The following is a 22,631-nucleotide window of genomic DNA, read 5'->3' as shown; positions in this document are numbered from 1 at the left end:
TGTTCTGAAAACCAGCTTGTAACAGTAGTATCTGGAGTATGCGTGAAAGATCCTAGATACTGCCAGCAGGAATATCTTGCAGGCCTGAGTGCTAGTTGTCTAAAGGTAGAGTCCTAAAACTTAAGGGCATTGTTTGAAACATTCTTACTACTGCTAAGGGTGTTCAGGATGGATCTGATAAGAACATATCCCAGAACTGTGACCACCATTTCTCCTGGTCCTTATGAAGAGAGCACTGTAGCGCCTGTAACATACCTGTGTTCTTTTCTTGCAGCAAGGGAAATTAACCGTGCAAACTAAAGTTGCCAGGGAGTTTCTGAGGATTAGAAATGTTTTAGAAATGTGTGTTTTCTTAAGTTGCGTTGTTCCAAGCAGTTATTGTTTTATTAAAAAGTTGTCTTGTTTTAAACAACTTTTACAGACACATTAGAAGCCTGTTAAAGTTCATGTTGATGTGTTGCTGTGCGTTTTAGTCTGTAGAGTTTTGCCTGTATAAGAAGTCTGGGTATCTTCCCCAACGCACTTCACAGAGATGTGTCATAGTCTGGCAAAAGGAAAAAGCCATTCTTGCAAGCTCTTTCTGCTCAGCTGTGTTTCATGAGAGAGAAAGACTTAGATGCCAAACTTGGGAATTTTAAAATCATCAAAAACATTTCAGTCAGTTGTTGCTGGCACATCATGCCAGAGGTTTCCATTTTATTATGGAGAAAAACTAACTCAGTTCTGCTGTATTTAATAAATAGTTGGAATATATAATAAATTCCATTCAACATATTTTTAAAGCAGATGAAGAACGATTAAGTTGTCATAGTTTTAGCCAAGAGAAAATTACTTCTGCCTGTGTGACAGAATGACCCTATAAAAAGGTATTGCTTTCTCCAGCGATGTATTGGTAGACTTCAGTGGGTTCCAAACAACCCTTATTAAGGATATGGATAGTGAAATGAGTAAATCAGAGGTTTGTTTTAATGTTGTTTAGATTTCTTTACAAAAGTGAAATATCTTTCTTTGTGAAGTCATTTGAAAATCAGTTACTTTTTCTCCTGCACCTCTCACATTGTCATCGCTATATTGACATAACAGGAGAAAGAGCTTGGCTTCCAGGTTTTAGATATTGTATAATACATGGGAAGGATTAGAAGCAAAAGAGCAGTATACACAAAAGCCAGCACGGCAAGGAACCATTTATTCTAACCTATAGGAAAGCAAGGAACCATTTATTCTAACCTATAGGAAATGAGATCTGAGCCCTGCTTAGGAAATAGTCACCTAACTCTGTAGGAAGGTATCCCTTTTCAAACCCACAGCTTTGACCCTTCTCTTAAATTCTGACAACAAAGCCTATGCCTTTCCCAAGCCACAGCCCAGGAATACAAAGTGGAGGAGGTGATGGAGACCATGGCCTCCATATCACTTAGCTGTTCTTACTGCTGTGTTTAACCTGAATATCTTTGCTGTAATGTAAGCCCCCTACTTCTTATACTTTCTACAAGGGACACAGAAAACAAAAGTCTGCTTTATTATCTGCCATAGCACTTTGTATTTGATGACTGTGTTTACATCTTCCCTCTTCCTTCTCTGCTGTAGGCTACACAACTGAAATTCTTCCAAAAACTTCCTTTCCACATCATTTTCGAGACCTCTCATCAGTCGTTGTTCTTATTGCTATTAGCAACTGCAAACTGCATTTTATTAATGGGATCTAGAATGAGAACTATGTAGTGTTGACAGAATTAGAGCAGAGCTGTATATAAATGGTTGTACATGGAACAGACTAAGAAATGAAACTACTTTGTTTTTACAAAACTAAAATAACACTAGTGGCCTCCAAAATAATTTTCCAGAACAAGAGTAACTCTGGAGTACACCTAACTATGCTAAGCTAATGTTACATGTAAAAAGACACTAATTTCTAGCTTCTGCAAATAATCATTTTATGCTATCCCATTTTAAGAGTTGTTTCTTAGTTAAAAATATTCATCAGTTGTATATGAAATGAATTTTTGTGTGTAATTTTTAAAGAATTGGATTTTCAAATTTTCTTAACATCCACTAGTTAAAACTTAGAAAAATGTAAACCTACAAAGCTGGTTTGAAATCTGAGTCCCTAAGAGCCGAGGAATATCAATGGTGATATTTTCTATAAATGTTTAAAATTAAATAATAACAGTCTGATGGTGATTTATTATTCTTGCACGGAATAATGATAGTTCCGCTCCAGAACTCAGGGCATATAATGATCAGGTACATGCTGCATTTTATAGATTCATTTGGAGATATCTGCAGTAGACTTCGGGTTCTTTTTGTCTCTTCTAGGTTTGATATAAGTTATTTGTGATTTTTCTTTCTTTTGCTGTGTTCATGATGGACTGATTTTTACACTAACTGCTAGCAGTACATTGGCACAATGTTTTCAGCTACTGTGTGGAGTCCCAAAACCAAATTGTTTGAAAGGGGAATTCACACAGAAAAATGTCAGATTATCTTTTCTTAAGGAAAAAGCACAACAATAACACCCACAACCCACTACTCAAAGGCCAGATCTAACTCACTGGTAGAGACAGAACCCAATTGAATTTGGTTTTTATCTTTGAAAGTTTAAAATAGAGTGAAAGCAGGTGGGGCTGGGGAAGGTGTGAATCTATCTTCAAATGTAACACTCAAATTGAATCAACTTGGGGGAAGAGAGTAGAAATCCAAATATAGACTGAGCAGTTGATCTAAAAGCTGTATCAGTGAAGGAAGCACTGACAGCCGTGTCAGCACTGGGGTGCCAGGTGTTTGCAATTTTGGAAAAAAATGTAATTATAATTAACCTGAAGTCAGTGAACATTATTGGTAAAAAGAGTTCGCAATCCAAATGACCACTGCCTCTTCTTTTGTCCCAGTATCCAAATTAGGCCAGATGGGAGTTACGTTTGCAGCAAATGGGGCACAAGATTGAAATGTAACTTTTTAATTTACAATTATAATCAAATAAATTTTATTTTTGTATTCAATTCTCAAACTGTTAGAAGTATCAAACTCATTTGAAGATGGCAAGTTTTTGTATGTCCTAAGCATATGCACTCACAAAAAAAGAAAAAAAAAGTTATTGCTTTTAAATGAATATTAATTATTCTTTATAACAAAGCTTGCTTATTTTTAAGAAAACCCAAAACTATACAGTGCCTTTCAGAAATTTTGGGAAAACAGTTACGTGAAGTGTTCTTACACAATAAATAATCTATTTTCTATAAATGTACAAAATCATGCCAGCAAGTAAGAAACTGATACAAATGCAATAACTGGAAGATATATTTACCTTTATAACTATAATAATTTATTTATGAAATATATCCACATATATAAAAAATATATATATTTTGGCAAAGACCTCCCTTTCTTGTTTCAAACAAAATCTATTACCACTGTTTTAAGTCTATATAACCATTTTTTCTGCTCATTTCTTTTTGTTTTGTAGGGGGTTTTTTGGTCTCCATCTGTGTTCTGATAAAATATAATTTAGTGTCATCTGGTTACAATTTAACCTGTGTGCCCTGGGAAAAGTCTGCATGAAGGTCAAACCAGAAAAGCTCTGTAATGCCACAAGTAAGGGATTTCCTCTGTTTCTTTTTAAATTACATTAAAGAACAGGATTTGCAAAACTTACTCATTTTTTCTGGCTTATTCCTGCCTCCCCCTATCAAAAAAGTCCATAATTTCTGCTGAAATCATTTACACTGAAAACTCTCCAGGGGTGGATATTTTCCTTTTTGCCAAGTTTCCAGGTTGTTCAGTCGTTCAGTGATGATGTTTCAATGAAGAGCTAAAAATGTGATTTTTAACGTATTAGCAAAGATGAATGTATATACTGTGGATGGTAAGATACATAGGGGCTTAGAATAGCAAATGGTCTAGTACAGGAAATTACTCTGATTGCATGAAGTTAGATTTTAAGTTCCACAGTTTTACAGTAGCATGTTTAGGAAATTCTTTGGGGTGAATAATTGAAATTGTTCATCAGCTACGGTGCCTCCTTAAATGATCGTTGTAAATGTTTTTGAATGGAACTGTGCAGTGTAGGAATAATTTGTGCCTAAATTAGGTAATCTATTGAATACTCAATGTATACTCTTAACTTGCTATAGTTTATAATAATATTTATATTAGCCATTCATATTTATTCTGCATAGATACTGTCATTTAAACATCTGCCACAAAGTTACAATATCATTCAGGCTTGCATACATTAACAAGAGAAATATTTTATCGATTTATTCTTCATGAGAACTTACGTACAGGCAACCTCTCTCTAACTCATCACATTCTCCCATTACAATTGCCTGCATAAAGCTTTGGATGGTTCTTCAGAGAGATAGCAAGCAGTAAGTGGAACAGTATGTTTCTATTGTACTTTTTAAAAACAGGTAGAAAAATGATTCCTGAAACTTTGTGTTGCTGCAGTTTGGATCCTCCTTTGAATTTTTCTTCCATGGTGATACATTCCCTGCCGGGTTACGTGATAAAGATTATCCTTTACTGAGACTGTCATGAGAGGAGCATGGGAGAAAGCTTCTTCATACAGGTTCATGTGCCCTCAAATTGGCATTGATGAAATTAGTGTTACATGCTTCTGGATTCTCCACTGGCATCAGACTGAAGCATTAAGTTTGTCCATCTCAAGGGAGAGTTGTAGTTTAAGTTCTTGCTTCTGAGCTTCAGCAAATAAACATTAAACCTTAAAAAAAAAAAAAGAAAGCTTGATAATTCTGAACTAACTCCTTATGATCCTGATAGAACTGTGGTGTCCTGATCGTCTCCATGGTTATATGTGCACACAGTGAATGTTACCCAGATGTCTAATTAGCTCTGGTTAAATAATCACAGGGAGAAAGTCAGCCTGGAGACTTATAATCCAAGTGCTTCCCCTGAGCGCTAGAAAGGTTTGGATAGTAAGGGTTTTTTTTTTCTCTTTTTAACTTCTGTAGTTCTAATGGCTGCTGCATTTCACCCAAAACTAGAAGTATTTGATTAGACTAAAATCATTTTACATTTCTTACATAGCACTAGTATTAAGATTTGGAATTGGAACTTTTTGAAACTGGCTACTAGGTCACAGTAACTTCTTCATATATGACATCTAAAGTAGATTTACTTTCCCCTCTAAATATTTTTTCCACAAAGTTTGTTCTATTTTCTGAACCTCGACAACTTAAGTTTTACTAGAGCACTGCACTGGGACATGTAGCTTATGTTTTTGCAGGGCTAAATGAGCAAAAAGATGATAGACAGGAACAGCCCTGGCCTTAAGGAAAAAGAAAATGTGGGACTGTTGCCAGAAAATGTGTTGGCTTATAGCCAGAGAATCCAACTTTTGAAGGAGCTATATCAGCACGGGGAAGGCTGTAGTAATTCTGTGTATAATCAGTTATTAAAAAACAAAAGCCTCATTTAGAAAAAAAGTAATAGTATTCATTTGAAAGAATTCAGACTTCAGAAAATATATTAAAAAAAGGAAAACTAATATTTCTATTCAACATTAAACAGAACATGAGCATCTATTACATACCTGATGGTTCAGAACCTCCCAAGCTCTCTGTGCTACTGAATGAAAGCATGTTCCTTTTCTCTGCATAGGTCTTTCTTCTCTGTTGTTTTCACTGATCCATGATTTCTGAGGAAGAGAGATTTGCTAAGTTCTTCACTGTGATCTCACCAGTTGCCCATACAGAGCTATTTATAAAGTGATAAATGACAGTTTTCTTAAGCATAGATAATACTTGGGACTTTTATCTAAAATAGTACAATATTAAGCAGGCCCTGAATTACTCTGCTTATTCTTTTAACTGGACAGGAGATCTGCTGTTTCAAAAATGCCACATCATAAAAAGAAACACCAGAAATAAAATTCAAAATACTAGACATGAGAATTTTATTTAAAAACAATACATTTGTTAATCCTTTAGTCTGAGACATGCAACTTGATTATTTAGCTTCATGAAATAGTCAAATCATGTAGACAGTTAGCAGTGTTAAGGAAGGATACTCACCTTCTTCTGTCTTGCATTCTCCTGCAAAACTGCATACACTGTTTGTCATGTGCATCCAAACAAGAGCACCGAAACGAAGACTGGAAAGTACTTTGAATCTGGCCTGTAGACCTTTTGCCTCTAAAACTGCCTCTGTAGTTAGACAGCCCATATGGCACAGTCCTCCTGTCATGAGAATCACAATCCTGATATATTTTACAAACCAATTAACAGGTCATTTCATATTTTTCCTGTTTTAGAAAACAGACCTATTGATGTAAACTAATAAACAGTGGCACAAAACTTAAACCCTATGCTCACGTAAAAAGCTCTCCCTGTAACAGATCACAACTTTTGCTTAAAGTACTCAGGCTTTTACAAAGTTAGAAAGTAGCAGAAAAATAAATCAATGGTAGAATTAGTTCACAAATATACTGGCTACATACAAAAATTTTGATTACCTAACAGCAGATACAGATACATTCCCAGGTTACTGCTTATTTAAATTCTCATTAATTCTTTATTGTATAGGTTCCCAACCTGAAATTACTATGCACAAAATTTGGCATGTTCAATTCCATAACTCGTATGAAGTGAAAGAAGCTGTGTTTATTTCCATCAGATAAGTACCATCACATCATCGTCATCTTCATCACTCAGCACTGTCAGCATGACTGGCTTGCTGTATTATGTTTAGGGACATGACACTGGAGTCATAGGTGTGAGAATCAGGTAGATAATCTTCCTCACATGGAAGCCACATTGATACATATCCACTAAGGCTTTTCTATAGGAGATCATATTCAGTTCTTTACAGGAGCATATCAAAAAATAGTAAGAGGTAATTCTCTTTATTTCCCTGCGGTCTGGCATACTCTACTTCTTAATGGGGAGTATTCAGTAGTATTGTTTATCAGAAAAGGGCATGCTTCATCACTGCCTGCTAGCATCCCAGAAATGTATGGATAGTTTTGACTGATATCATAAATTATTCCTCCTGCAAGGTGTTTAAGAATGGCAATTGATAGCAGGTATACACCACATGGAACCTCTGGAAACCCACCAAAGTTCAGTGCACTTGAGGGCTGGGCAATTCAATCCATGAATCCACTGAAAATGAGAGGAAAATCTCTTGTTCAAAAGAAAGAAGGATGAGGGAAGAACCAAAAAAAGGATGTAATCTTGATGCAGGAGAGGAGGTTAGGGTGGCAGTGTTACAGAACAAAGCCTGAATAATCAGTCTAGAATGACTGATGTTGTGTAGTTGGACTTCTATCATTTTCTTTCTTAAAAACATTATTAGGCTATTAATTGGAAATCTGCGAATTTTCCATTCTCCCACACTCATGAGGGGCTGAAAGTGTCAGAAACATTATTTTCCTAATGTCTGCAACAATTTTTGATGAAACACTGGCAAGGTTGATGTAAAAGAAAATCACAAAAAGATAGAAATAAGCAGTATTTCTGCGTGTTGGAGGTCATGAGAGGTCTTTCTCCTGTAGATGCTGCTCTGCCTCATCTATATGCGGATGCTGTTATATATTTTCACCACTTCTTTCATTCTGTCTATGCCTTAACACTGGGAAAGACTAACAATATGCAAATTAATCTTAAAAGACTATTTAGGACTTGATTGTGGCCTCCCGTTCTCAAACAGTAGATTGAGAAGTTATTTGCTGTCTTCAGGAGTAGGCATGAGTCCCATTTTATAGTTGAAGAGTATTAATAATTCTATACTGGCATCTACTTTATAATAATGAATGATAAATGGCTAATGTAGGTAACTTCTGACACAAACAATTGCTTTATTGTCTTATTTTTAGATATATGTGTTGTTTATGAAGTAATGGGTGGTATTTGGAGGCAGGAACAGAAAATGCCTATATTTTTAAGTATGGTGAACCCTCTGTGAAAATTGTCTGGTAAAATTCTGTTATGCAACATTTTGCTCAGATTTAGGCTGAAATGAAAACATGAGTTTTGCTTGGTCTTACCAAACTTGAAACCCCTACCTCATGGCAGAAAGGTTGTGAGGGGATAGAAAAGCTTTTTACAGCTTTTGCAGATATCATCCCACATTGTCCTTAACAGGACATAAAATACTGTAGTATGTTATTCTCATTATTAAAAGTGTTTCCTATTTTTCCAACATACAGTACTATTTTTTCTTACTCTAATGGCTCTAAATCAGACTCTCTGCAGGACTGAGCTGTTGCTTGCTCCTCTGTCTGAGGTTCTGTCTGCAAAGCTGGTGTGGCACAGGGGCACATGTGCTTACTCCTTAGTTGCTGCAGTTTGCAAATTAATGAACTAGCTAGAATTGTCATCAAATTCAATTTTATGTCAATACATCAGTGTCTGAACTACGCTGGTTAAGGAATGGACCCATAACCAGTCTGATGTCTTTGCTATGAGATAGTAAAATCCAGCAAATCGGCAGGGGTGGGGAATATAGCATAATTACAAGTGATAAGAACCATGAATCACAGCCCTAAGCAAAGGAGGGGACTGATATTTTAGGTACTGCTTCTGACCTTTCTACAAAGAGCCCGATGCTCTATGAAACAGAATTCGTAAGCTTGATGCTTACAAGAGTATGCTTCATACTTGGAAAATGCATTCAAGAGCACTTTGTTCTCAGTGGCCCAGAAATACATGCAAATGTAATGATATTTTAAAGTGTAATAATTTTAACTAGAATGCCCAAGCAAACATTTTTATGTAAGCTAATAAGCAGATTTGCCAACCAGAGATGGGAAATTTAAATTTTTGGTACAGTCCTCCCAATATGCCTGTCTGTGATTTCTAAGCCAAAAATTCAAAACCAAAACATAAGCTTCAGTAGCAACCCACAGTCTTTCCAGTAGTATTCAGAAAGAGCTGAGGTTTTCTTGCCTGTCAGTTACTCTGATAAAACTCATAAATTGCAACATTTAAGCAAAAGTTAGTATATGCATGGTTATCATTCCAGTAGCTGAAAATGTTAGTAATTCAAGTTAGTTCATGCCTCTTTCTCACTACTTCAGAAGTGAGAAGAGAGGCCAGAGAGATTCAGTTGAACAAATATCAGAAGTATTTGCCTAGCAGCATGCTTCATCTTGGATTGTTGCACATGATTAATGAATGGCTGCTTGTGCAGCAAATTTTATGGTGCTGCAATGCTCAGGTCCAAAATGAGGGAACTAGAATCACAATTTCTACATACAGAGTGGTAATCACTGTCAACATTTTACTGTTACTAAGCATTGTCAGTGTCCCACTGTCCCTCATTTGTACTATCATGAACGGTCAGTATTCAGACAGCCAAAATCCAACTAGTTTATTTTAATTATTACAACGTGACTAAGTTTCTCATGCTATGTTATAATTGACCTATGAATTGCTTTTATTTTTTGCTTTTCCAGCCACTTAAACACAGTAGATACCTCCAGGGCACTTGTGAGTTTCAACCAAAACAGAAGGATGAGGGGGTTGCAGCATTCATCTTAGATATTGTGATTTCAGTATTCAGCAATATATTTCTGGCAAGTATCCAGGCCAGCCAGGCTCCCAAGAGTCTCCGGTGTTTTCAGACAATCTTAAAATGTATGAGATTCCTGTAAGGACCACTGAGAACAAAGAATGTGGAGAGGAAGCAAGATCTCTTTATATTCTCTATGTGAACGAAGATGTCTCCAAAATGAAAGATGTTAGGGGGAAATAACAGATATTTCTGTATATAATTTCGTATAAAGCTACAGCAGTATTACTATGCAGCTCTGTAGATGAAGAGATCATTGGCTGCTCTGAAAGTTCACTCCAACTCTTTCTGCAACCGGCATATTTTTTAATTGCAGATAGTTCAGAACAGGTATTCTTCCCATATTATCCTTTGATCATCATTTATTAAGTAAGCCACCAGGGGAACACTCTCTTTAAAGAAGTCTCTGACTTGCTGGTCTCATGTCATCCTAACTACATGCTGTGTTCACAAAAATTGTAAGGATTTCACTGCATTTTTTCTACTTGATTATTCACAGACTCCTACAACTGAGAGATATAATAGGCTGTTCCTTCTTACCAACTGTCCTAGTCCCTCATCTATTTACAGATTTATGACGACACATAGAAATAATGCTTTCTTTTTTCTGACTAGATATTTGCAGTTAAAATTACTTTCAGAGGAGACAAACAGGTGCTTATGAGTTGTAGCCATACCTTTACTTCCCACATCCTCACTTTAGTAGCAGTCAATGCCCCTAGATACCTAAATAGGCTACTGATATCCAAAAAGATGTAGCTCCAAGATATTGCTGAATTTGGTTTTATCTTCACTGTTTTTTTCAATCTGATTTGTTTAGTTAACACTTAAGCTTTTAAAGGACCCAAAATTAGTTACAATGAATTAGTTACAGCTAATTTAGGCAATAAGCCAAGGTTTGTGTGTATCTGCTTCACCACTCAGTCTCACTGACCACAGGAGTTCTTTGATCTACCTCCTACGGGGACTTCATGGTACCCAAATAAGTGCCATGAGACAATCTGAAGGCTCATGTCTCTGTGATAAGGCAGATCATTTGTCTGGGTATCTCCCTTAACATGCCATCCTAGGAGGATTACAGCAGGGAGATAGGCTAGAGCAAAACTCCACTATCTTGATGGCAACCTACATGCCTGTCTGCTTATGTCAGCAGACTTAATGAACTGGTGTTAGCACAATCAATGGAAAGAATGCACTGGGCTGCATACGGTCTCAAATACAGTGAGTAGTATTTCTATAAAGTGAGCTGGTCCCTAAGAGAAACAGTCATGTGGAAGACACCCCTGGTTTGTTCCTTGGCACAGTGATACAGAGCAGCCAGTTGAGCCACACCAGGAGACAGTCAGCTCTAATACATCCCTCAGGAGCACACTCAGAAGGAAGGTGAAAGAGCTGGGCAGGTCAGAGCAGCTTCATTTTTTCCTCCTGTTTCTTTCTCCTTCTTTGAAGAAGATGGCATGTCTCTACTTTCTTGCCACGTGAGGCCTGAGAGGGAGAAGAGACCTGCGCTAACAGCCCTGAAAAGAGATGGAGAGGCTCAGAACAGAAGTGAGACTAGGGGGAGAGCAGAACTGGTATGTGGACTGGAGGCAGTCAGTGTAGGGGCTAGGAGATGACAGGGACAAGAATAATTTGGGCTGCAGTCCAATTAGTTGCTGGGCATGAGAATTATGATGAACACTCATTTTTTCAAGTCATTTTATATTTAGAGTTAGTTGTTAGCCCAGGCCTGATTTAGATAACTTACACATCCTAGTTCTGCAAAAGGACGCAGAATAAATGTCATTTTCCCAAGCTTTATACACCTTAATTTCCTTAAACCAATTATTCAAGCCATATTAAATGAGCCATATTTTGATCCCTGTGATAACAAGGTAATTCCAGTAATACAATCTTCTAAGTAAATGAGATAAATTTACAATATATATGGTACATTCATGGTGATTAGAGAAGGAGGTTACAAAGAGCTCAGTTTACTAACTCTACTGACTGCAAGTGCCTGGTAGCTGAAAATGTCCTGGAGGCAGAAAGGTGCCTTTTTTCTAAAAAAAACTAGGCCATCTTGCATTCCTCCTGCTTTCCCATTTTACATGTTCTTTGGTAAAAGTGAAACACGGCATAATTTAAGCTTGAAGCAAACTCAAAAGCAACATCCAGCACAATTGGCAGCACATGTCTCTGCTGATCCTTACTGGGAATAACTACATTTGTGGCTTTTATAAACGGTTAAGAGGAAGGGTTCCCATGACTGCAATTTGGCCTACCTAGCATGCATGGGCTAGCTACCCTGTTTCTGATAAATATATTAGCAAGCATGCTCCATAAAATATGTAATTATTTCATAACACCCATAATATTCTTATTAAAGCAAAGCTAATATAATACAAAACAGGCTACAATTGCTTTTTTGGATACATTACTGTTAGCTTCAGCAGTTTACAATATTCCACATTGAGCTAACAAATGTAGTAAAGAACATATCATAATGACTGCAAAACACCCATACTCAGGAGACCTTACTGCAATATTGCATGAAGACAGAGGAAGACACTTGAACCATTTGCCAGCCAATATCACATTGCCAGAAATATCAGAAAAGAATCTGAAGCTTTGTGGAGCAAAGACAGCATAAAACAAAAAGTGGACACAAATAAATTACCTAGTCTTAAGAGACAGCTGTCTTTGTCTAAAGCAATTTCATCATGTCCTATACCCTTAACTTGATCCCTGATAAATAAGGACTGAATTATGAACTAAAATGGATGGAAATACTGTCTTTTTAACATCTTATCAGTGGTATTTTTGATTTAGATTGACTGTTGTAGGAAAGGTCTTTCCCAGCATGCTTTTTGTGGGAGGTTTTGTCGGGGATCTTCCTAGGAGTTCCTCACTTGCCAAAACACAGAAGACAACACACATGCAAACGTTATTTTCGTTCAGCATTATACAGGAGTGGCAGAATTAGGCTTCAGTAAATCCTGTTTCTAATCCAAGACTTGAAAGCCATTTAGTCCGGTTTAAGCATATACTTAATTTTTTTATTCAAAACTAAATGAATGAATTGATATTTTAGTGAGTGTACTCTTTAATTTCTAGGTGACAGCAGGGGACCTGCTATTTAATTATTACAAGATTATACCTAATATTATTCTTTTTCTATGTATGTTTGTAGGGAAATTATATAAATGCCTGTAATTTCATAATGAAGGACAACTCAGTAATAGAGTAGAGCAGACATGCAGTACAGCTAAATCATAAATGAATGGCAAAATCAAAATAATCTGCTTTTCTTTTTTAAAAAAAAGTCTTAAGAATAGAAACTTCATATTTATTACTAGTAATGCTTTTCCTGTAGCTGTCAAAAGAATATTACATGTTTCCTATATCAGATATGGTAAGAAAAAAAATTGGGTTGTGCAGTGAAAAGCTGAGGTACATTTCTTGAGATTAACAATATGAAGCAAGCATGGGGGTGTATTTTTTCATTAACACCCCAAGTAGCCAGAGAGGCTGGGTAGAGCTCACTTTACCTTATGAACTGAGCCAGTGTTTCATAAAACTACCTCTCTGAAAATGTACTGCTCGTATCCTTCAGTACCTCCTACCAGTCCTAACCTGGTCCCAGGTTTTGACAAGCTATTGGACTCTTAATTATAAAAAAATGTATCTGGTGCAGTATTGCCACCCGCCTGTAAGACCCAACCGCCCTTTACTCTTCTTTCTTCCTCTGACCGGCAGACAGTATCAGTAAATGGGCTCGTTCCAAAGCAAGAAGGCATGAGGTAAATCCTGAAAGGCAGAAGTGGCTGGAAAATGAGAATGAAAGGAATGAAATAAAATTAAATGGCAAAGAGTAGCTTTTTCAAAGTAACTCTCAGAGAATTCATTACTAGCTTCTGAACCCACCATACCACGGTTCTGTCTACACAGAACACATTCTCCAGTGCATGTTTCTACCATTCCCCACAGTGTGTATAGTTAAAAACGCACTGTTGGTTTAAAAACAAATCAAAAACCTGGGGGGAAATAAACATAGTGTGTTAAAATTTAAGGCTGATGAAAGTGTCTGTGGTTTGACAACCCTGGAAACTGTTATTCTTTGTTTACTCTTAGCATTTGAGCAACATGAAGAGCAATAGTGAAGTTTCAAAGCATTAGCGTGTGTCATCCCTGACCCCCTCCTCTGCAGGGCTAGCTCCCGCAGTGACATGGAAACTCAGTCTGCAGAGCCAGACCAGTTTCAGGCCGTCCTGAGGATACTATAGGTAAGGTATCAATACTATGAGTACTGAAAATATGCTTTACAGGAAGACTAAGAGGATCTATTCTAGTTTAGGCTGTGGAAGGCACACAAGGTGTGCATGTTTCAGAGAGACCGAAGGAGCAGAGGGATCAGGCTGAACAAAGCAGGATGAGGGATGCTCAAATGACAGTGAGACAGTTTAGGAGTAGTTAGGACAAATGATCAGAACACAAAACGAGAGCATGAATTGGAGGCCCTTAGTAGAACAGGAATGGGCCCTTAGTAGATTGGGATGGTGTTTCAATGTGAAAATGTCAAAAGGCAGCATTGGCTGCTAAAAAATAGAACCACACCAAGGTATTTAATCTAGGATTGTTAAAGTTACTTTAAAATGGAAACAGTGGATCTTGTTCATTCAAGAGAGTACCATGAATATATGTACTTTAAAACAGAGTAGGCACAGAAAAAGCCAGCTGTTTTATATCTTCACCTATAAGTAGAAGATTGTGTAATTATATTCCAGTACTGAAATACTCTCAAGCTGTTTTCCTTCGGTTTGATATTTATCTCACTGGTTTCAGAGTTCTTAATTGTGAAAATTAGTGTGCACTGCTCCCAGTAGTGAAGTGCATATGTTTCACTAAAGACAAATGAGAAGCAAGATGGCTTGTCTACCGAGGAATATGTGTGCAAACTAGAGGGAATCAACAGAGTTGTGAAGTCAATGTGCAAAAACTGAAGTGTATAAGAAAAAGGATCTGAAATCATTGGATTTTTATTTGTTGTAATGGAAAAGTATGAACATTTCAAAAGGCTTGTCTACCCATGAATCCAGGAAGTTAAAGTGTATTAACTGAAAATGTGAAGTCAGTATATGATTTAAATATGAAAAGAGAAAATCTATGTTTGAATAACAGGCCTAAAAAAATCAAACCAATTTGTCCACAATAAAATATAACTGTATCAGCAGAAGCCTGTTACTATGTCCAATAAATCTATTTGAAATACTCCTCCTTTGATGTGAATAGTTCTGCAGCATTTTAACATCAAAAATCCTACAATTTTTAGGATTAGAGATATGTAAAATCTCTCATTTATTTTTAGTTTGTCACAAAAATTTTTAACTGAAAGAAGAGAAAGAAAAAAACCCCATCAGTTAAAAGGAACTAATGGAAATGAGGAAGTTTATCTGCTTTATCTGTCTGTTGCTGCAGACAAGCTAATTGTTGTGAAAGCTGATTCAATTGTGAGTTGTAGCACTTGCATTTGAAGACCCTCCAAGAAGTTTTTCATTTTTTGATGAATCAGAAAGGCATTTCATAGCAAATTTTATACAGCTATGGAAGATTCCATAATATCCTAACACTAATAACTGTGCTAGTAACAACTACATTATTTTTATTGTATAAGCTAAATGGTTTTGTCACTAAAAGGAAATTTAAAAAAATAGAGCCAGAGATTCTTGGTTCGAATCAGTATCATAATATCTAGCTCAGTAGCAGTTTGAACATGAAAGACTAGTTCAAGTACAGTTCTAGAACTAGTACTAGCTGTGAACTAAGTTATATTAACTTAGTATTATGTTTTCATAGTGTAAATCTCGGGGCTAGTTTTAAAATCATCACCCAACAAAAGGAATGAAGAACTAGAAAAATGTTTAAATACTTAAGTTGACTGAGGGAAGATAATAAAATGGCACTGTTGGACCACAGTATAGTTGTTACATGCCTCTGTAGTTATCTGAACAGTGGAATACATATTCTCAAAGTTTGGTGGACACTGCAATATTCAGTGAGCTTCCCAATTCAATAGAAAATTCATGTATCAGCTTCATCACTTCTTTTGGCACTTGGTTCTGATGGTTAACCATGCTCACTGTTAGACAGATCATCTTCCTTATTTGAACTTTCCTGGCTTGCAGCCACCACTTTATCATTATGCCTTTGCCTAGCAGGTATTTTCAGTCTGATATATTAAGATTATTAGCACATGCTTAATTGTTTTGCTGAACAGGAGAGCTTTGGCTGTGTTCTTTCATTCCCAGTAATATACAGGATCTTGTCTGTGCTTAACTAATGAAGAAGATAATTCTCAAAAAAGGGGATAAATCTAATATTTTAAATTTATAATACCACCTAATACCCATAAGGATGAAAAGCACTTTAAATTACATTATGTGAGTTTCTTTTCAACAAAATTCAATCACTGATGAGATGCGGGTAAAAAAAAGATGATGCAATGGGAATGAAAAAGCCAGCAGGACATCCTATTAGAACAACAGTATCCGATAGGCTTGGAGTCTTCTCTTTTGTAACAACATCCCAAGATATCACATCTTCTCTATATATGAGCAAAACTGAGTGAAGTGATGACCAGGTAAAGATCCTTTCCATTCTAACAGGGCCTTCTGATGGTGACCTAGGCCCGTAGTGAGCAAAAGCATTAATTTAAAGCTGTTAGACAACTGATCATATGTGGAACCAGCTGCTGTTGTCAGTTTAGCTTCTGAAAAGCCTTGGATTAACAACAAACCCACTTGTCAGCACTTTCAGCAGAGGCAGAAAAGAACGGAGGTGCATGAAAAGCCTTTCTTACCTCAATAGGTTGTCATATGAGGTCAGGAGGACAGACTTTTACAGGTGAACTATCTGGAGTTGTCAACTTAGACCTGCTCATATTCCTAAATGGCCATCAAAATTTAGGATATGTGACTTAAAAAATGTTACAGAAACTTCATGTTTCTTTATGATGGGACAAGAATGTGTCAGCACATGCTTGTGAAACACTCACCTTATCCTCTACCAGCATATCCCACTCACAGACTACCAGTGAGTGTATGCCTTTGTCCTTCCACAGAGGAAGCTGAACATGTGTGAGTGCAGAGGATCAGTGGGCGAGCACAAAAATATTAATCAAACTCTTCCTTTCACTTTGTCCATTCGACTCTACTGATTCAGAAATTTATGTCATTGGCCGACAGAAGAACCTTTAGATCAACATGTAAGCTGATCTTTTAACATGGTTGTAGAATTTCATTCAGTTATTCCCCTTTTTGATCATAGTATCTAATACCAAAATAAAGAATGCCATCTAGAAAAAAAAATTGCTTTGATTTAGACACTTCAAGAAATTATCACTTCTTTTGGTGCTTAGCCTGAGTGGCCAAATGCCTTTACCATGCTAACCCTTCTTTAAAACTCTCTGGATTATTGCCACGAGTTCTCATATTTTTCTTTCATAGATTAAAGACCATTTTAGTATCTGATATTGTATGTCCATCATAGTATTATTCTCCTACAGTTTTCAGATTTGACCTTTTCCTAATTATTCTGAGCATCTGTAGTGTTTCATGCAGCAACATTAATATCATTAATTGAAACACATTTTGCCTTTGGATGCACGTGCTCAGGTGATCTCAAAATATAGGACCCCTTTGAAGATGGACTGATCTAAAATGTCTTTCCTACATTTTCTTCTCTAAATTATATAATTAAGCATAAGCCTACAGGTTGTAGCTGTATTACATCAGTGGTACTGTTTAACAGAGTTTATTCTTTCTGCTTTAAAATGTCTTTAATTATATATCAAGGCAGACATAATTAATCATTTGACAAAAAAGAAATAATACACACATTGATTATTCAAGGAATTATTTTGCAGTCTTAGCATTGAGAACAAACCAGTTTTTAATAAAATACTTCATGCAGCCTTTGTCTGCAAGACATAATTGCATTATTCTACTCTGACTTACCAACGTTCCTTAGGACTTCTTCTTTTCCACTTAATATTTTCACTGTTCCCATCAAAAAAGACTTACAGTATGTCGAAATAACACTAGCATACTCAGGAGTCTGGACTAACCCTAGTGGTTGATGGACAAGTATAAAGCAATAGGCAAAGGTGTGTGCACGTAATTTCTCATGTAATTTGGGATGGCTACGGAGAGTCAAAGGCAGCATACTCTGCAATTTTGTGCTTTCCAACAGCTCTCTCCCTGCTGATCTTAGAGGTTTCTCAGCAAGGATAGAAATATACCCTGTATTGGTACTATGCTTTCAACACTGTTTTTATTGAAACCACTTCTCCAGGGAAGGAGGAAAAAGAGGGGCCATGACCAATATTTGTTCTGAATATATTAAAACAATGCTTAAAAGTGTCTTCTTTTGGGAGAAGTGATGAGGAAGAAACAGGAGGAGGAAGTAAAGTACATGGAGAGAGTAACCTGGAAAAAGAAAACATTAAGGAATTTGTGATGGGAATAAGAAATGATAAAGAGAAGGCTGTAATTCAAGGGAGATGAGAAAGAAAAAAGATTAGTAAAAAGTACCACTTTTTACTAAGTACAGCACCACTGTTTGGTGTAGGAAATAAAACTGAAAAAGACATGAGAGGTAAGTAAACAGGAAGAAGATGAGAATCAACAGATGTTAGGAAAACCTCTCCAGTCTTTAATGCCATTTTTCTGGCCTCCCATTCTTTGTGTGGTCCTCAAAGTTGTATTTGAGCCAAACATTTAGTAGTAAATATAGAAACTTTCAACAACATGCATACAGCACATAGAAGGTCTACCTACAGCCCGTGCAGTCTATACATATGTAACAATTGCTTCCATTTAGAAGTTGTGTAACGAGGCCTGATTCTTCTCCTTTAGATTCAGAAATACCTTTTGACTTATTGAGACATTGTTCAGGTAGAAGACCAGGCCAGAATTAGGGCCCATTCGTCCAGATATGTGATATAAAAGCCTGTCCCATTCCTATTGTATTGAACATACTCAGAAATGTCAAATGTCTCCATAAATACTATTTCAGTTACTATCTCTTCCCTCATATATAGAAGCTTTCCTCTGTGGAAGAATCCTAGGGTTTTTGACAACCAAGACCGCACTGTTGGAGCTTAGAGGGAGATTTTTACATCTACCCACTCTGTAAACAGGGCCTTTCCTTTCAGTGCTCCCCTTGCAGGCTAGAGCAGGGAAGTCTCAAGGAAGAGCAAGAGGAGCAGGAGAGCACAGCAGTCCAGTTCAGACAGCTGGCGCTTCCAGCCGAAGTGCACCACTTGCCTTTCTCCACCCTCTAGAAACGCCAGCCCACCAACTTTGAGAGTGCCTCTTTTCTCCAATTCTAGTGAGCAATTACAGATTCCCAAAAGTTTAGTTCCTACTGGACTAATTCCCCTACTCGCCATGATTATCCACCAACTGTTTATCAACCCTAGAGGGCCCCTAGCATCCTGGTTAACCTACTCCCAACAGTGTTGGGAAATAAAGCATATCATAGACTCTTAAACTGAATTGTCAGGCTTCTTGAGATCATGGAAACCATATGTATTTTCATTCTGAATTTTTTGTTCTTTCTTTGCTGATCTTCACTCAGGACTTCCAGGTAGGAAAAAATTCTCTGCATCAGTGAATGCATGCAGGCTATTAATGTTACAATGTGGTATCCAAAATACTTTTCACAGCAGAGGGAAAATGACAGTTCTCATTGACCTAAACAGGACATCCTATAAAAATAGGGTTTTAAATTAGCAGAGTTCTATTTATTCAGTCTGTGGCCAAAAAGGAATGTAGTTTCCCCGTTTCACTTGTAGAAGCTCTGACTCAAATATCCCAAGTCATATATATTTAGCTAAAATAATTCTAAGTAATCCTGGGATGGATTAACGGAGGTATGGGACTTGAAGAACTGAATAACTTCTGTGAATGCACTGACAGACTGCATGTGCTTGTAATCTAAAACCCATCTTACTTATATTTTTGCTACTTTCTGTTGTTTTTTTCTTCTATTCCTTTTTGTCATTGTAATCTGATTAAAAGCTTTGCAATTGATTCAAATGCAGGTCACGCTTAGTACAAACATTCCCAACTGTAGTTAGTGGAGTTCTTGGTGGTGGCATGTGGAAGTTCACAACCATACGGTCTCAGTACTTTTAATTCTGAGGTTCATTGGATGAATCTAAAAACAGACTTCATTTGATCTCCTGCTAACTGTTAAAGTGAACTGACTGCTGTAGTTGCCACAGGACTGATACTTGTTAGCCTATGAAACAATCTTTACAAATCCTTAAGACTTTCTTAGTTACTCAAAGAGACAGGACACAGACAATAGTCTAGGAAGAGCAGGACTCCAGCCTTCAGGCTCTAGGCCAAGTGTCACTCTTCCTGGCTGGCCGCTTTGCATTAACCACTGCAGGTACGCGACGCTGCTTTTCTGCGTTCGTGCTCCACCTCCCGCTGACCCTTACGAAACTTGGCATTCCTACTTTATGGGAAATGCTTTCAGAAGTTGTTTTTGTTACGAGTTGGAGCAAACACTTATGTTCCCCCTTCCCGCAAAGCACAATTGTAAAAGAAACCCTTTTGCAACATTTTATGTCTGGTATATTGTGGTTTTCAAAAATTATTGTTTTAATGTCAAAGTATTTTCCCCCGTGAATATCTATCAAAGACAGTACAATTTCACACAACTTCTCCTTCCCCGAAGAGAGGTTGATTAGAAACGGCTTTCTCCGGCAGAAGAACTACTTGTCTCCCCCCGACTAACGCCAGCCGGGCGGTCCCGGCGCCCAGCGCCCCGCGGCGCGGAGGCCCCGCCGGCGCCCTCGCCCGGCGCTGCCCGGCACCTGCGCGCCCCGCGCCGGCAGGTGGCGGCGGCGCCCGCAGCGGCGCTGGTGCCCGGGCGCGGGCCCCGCGGGCGCCCCTGCCTCGGCGCACGCGCTAGAGGGCCCCGGGCGGCGCTCCCTCCGCCGGCGGGGACGCAGGCTGCGCGGGGAGCGCCGCGGCCTGCTCCCGTCCCGCCCTGACCCCGGCCGGCGGCGGGCGACGGCGCTACCCTCCGCGGAGGCGGCTCAGCCCCGGCGCCGCCGCCCGCCCAGGCCCTCCGCGGCGCTCTGCCCCGAGGGCGAGCGGGGCACCCAGCCGCTGCCGCCCACCCACGCCCGCGGCCGGGCCGCCGCGCAGCGCCGTCACCTCCCGGCGACCCGCGCGGGGGAGGCCCCTCGCCGCCCGCCATTTCGCGCCCGCGCCGCGCCCGCACTCACTCGGGGGTGTTGATCCAGATGATGTCCAGGTGGCAGTAGTAGACGCACTCCTTGTCTTTGTAGGTGTAGCAAGTGCAGCGCCGGGCTCGGCGGCGCAGCGCCCCGCCGTCCGCCTTGGCCCTGCCGCCGCCCAGCAGCGCCGCCGCCTCGCTCTTCTCCCGCTCCTTCTGCCCCAGCGCCGCGGAGCGCGGCTCGGCGCTGCCCGGCAGCGGCAACGGCAGCGAGCGAGGCGGCGGCAGCGAGGACCCTGTTCGGCGGGAAGGCAAGAGCAGCGCTCAGCTCCCGCTCGCCTGCCCGCAGCCGGCCCCGCGCCCCCGCCCTGCAGCCCCGGCCAGCGCCAGCCCGCCGCAGCTTCGGCGCTGCCACGGGCTCCGTTATGTGTGCAGTTGGCAGCGCGGGGGGGGGGGGGGGGGGTGCCCGCGGAGCCCGGCGGGCTGCGGTGCATCGCTAGCGGGGTGGTGGATTGTCCTAAACCCACGTACGGCCCAACGCTGGCTCTGCCGTCTGGTTCTCCAGCACGCATCGGAGAGGGCTATTGCTGCTGCCGTTTGAAAAATCAGCCTTTGTGTGCATGCGTGGAAATAGCGAATAAATAAATTCTTTTTACCTGAAGTCGACGTAATTGTAAGTCCAAAGAGGAACAGTAATCCCAGCTCCATTAAACCCAAATTGCACGCCTGTGAGCTGCAGGCAGAGGTGAGCCGCGGGGGCAAATGACCCGTTCCCGGAGGAATCACTTCAGGTTGGCGGCAGGGAGTATCCTTGGGCTCGCTGCAAACGCTGCTCCCAGCACTTAGTTTAGTTCCCACACGGAGGTGTGATTAGTGGTTCTCACTTGTAGCTACTTTCCTCCAGTGCGGATTTAGTCCTGAAGGGGAGAGTGTTGTCAAAAGAGGGGAAGACCCATCGCTTGGCTTTTCCCACATGCACCTCCAACCCCCACCCCCAAATCCGATGAGAAACTGGAGCTGCTGTTTTCCAGCTGCAGACGCCTCCCACAGCGGACAGCTGCCGGCCGGGGCCGGGGCCGGGGGCGGGGAGCGGCGCGGCCGGCGCCCCCCGCCGCCTCCCGCCCGCGCAGGTACGGCCGCAGCGGCCGCGCATCCCCTCCGGAAGCCGCCGCGAGCGCCCTTTGTTAGCGCCGGCGCGGGGCGCGCCTCGTCCCGTGCGGAGCGCCCGGCCCCATTGTTCTCGGCGGGGCTGGGGGGGCGTTTGCTCGGGGGATGAAACACGGCGCCGTGGCTCCAAGCTGTGCGGCGGGCTTGGGAGCGTGCCTTGGGGTGGCTTTGGGGTTTTTTTCTTTTTTCCCGGACTCTGCTAGTGATTGCCCAGGTGAAATCAAGTCATCGGTTCACTAGCGCTTGCTTTTCCCTGGTTAATTACAGGCACTTCTTTGCCAGACAAATCCACCGGGTTTAAGGGGTTCTTACTCTGTGCAATACTGGTTGCTTGTGCCTGGGACAATACTCCCAGATTGTTATTGTAATGTAAGATAACCGTGTTTAAGGGTTAAGGAAACTTGCTTTATCTTTTCTTACAGCAGTGAGTGTGTTATAGCATATTATAGGGAACAGATATTTGTAGATAGCACATGGACAAAGGTTAGCAAACTTCACTGTGGATATTTTAAATCAAAGCAGGATCTTTTATTTAAAAATGTTTCAGTACTAACAAAAAGAGTTGCAAACTAATTGACTTATTGTGCCAGTTCAGCATATCTTCTAAGATTTCTTTTGTGAGTGGAAAGCTAGTTACAGAATCATTCAGATTATGTTATCCAAAGGCATACCACTGTTCTCCACCACATCACATTCTT

General features: G+C 39.8%; 1 protein-coding gene across 1 annotated transcript; it reads right to left on the bottom strand.

Annotated features, from left to right (window-relative positions):
- Window positions 1-948: 948 nt before the first annotated feature.
- Window positions 949-21,936, bottom strand: EDN3 (endothelin 3). Its single transcript, XM_026105320.2, has 5 exons — window positions 21,423-21,936; window positions 20,816-21,062; window positions 6,033-6,197; window positions 5,552-5,656; window positions 949-4,720 (listed from the first exon to the last, which is right to left on the bottom strand). The coding sequence occupies exons 1-4, from the start codon at window positions 21,472-21,474 to the stop codon at window positions 5,584-5,586; spliced, it is 537 nt and encodes a 178-aa protein (XP_025961105.1). The 5' UTR covers window positions 21,475-21,936; the 3' UTR covers window positions 949-4,720; window positions 5,552-5,583.
- Between the last annotated feature and the right edge of the window lie 695 nt (window positions 21,937-22,631).

Source organism: Dromaius novaehollandiae, chromosome 16 (genome assembly GCF_036370855.1).
Source record: "Dromaius novaehollandiae isolate bDroNov1 chromosome 16, bDroNov1.hap1, whole genome shotgun sequence".
Taxonomy (NCBI): domain Eukaryota; kingdom Metazoa; phylum Chordata; class Aves; order Casuariiformes; family Dromaiidae; genus Dromaius; species Dromaius novaehollandiae.
Note: the sequence above shows the minus strand (reverse complement) of the source record. Positions and strands in the feature narration are given on the sequence as shown.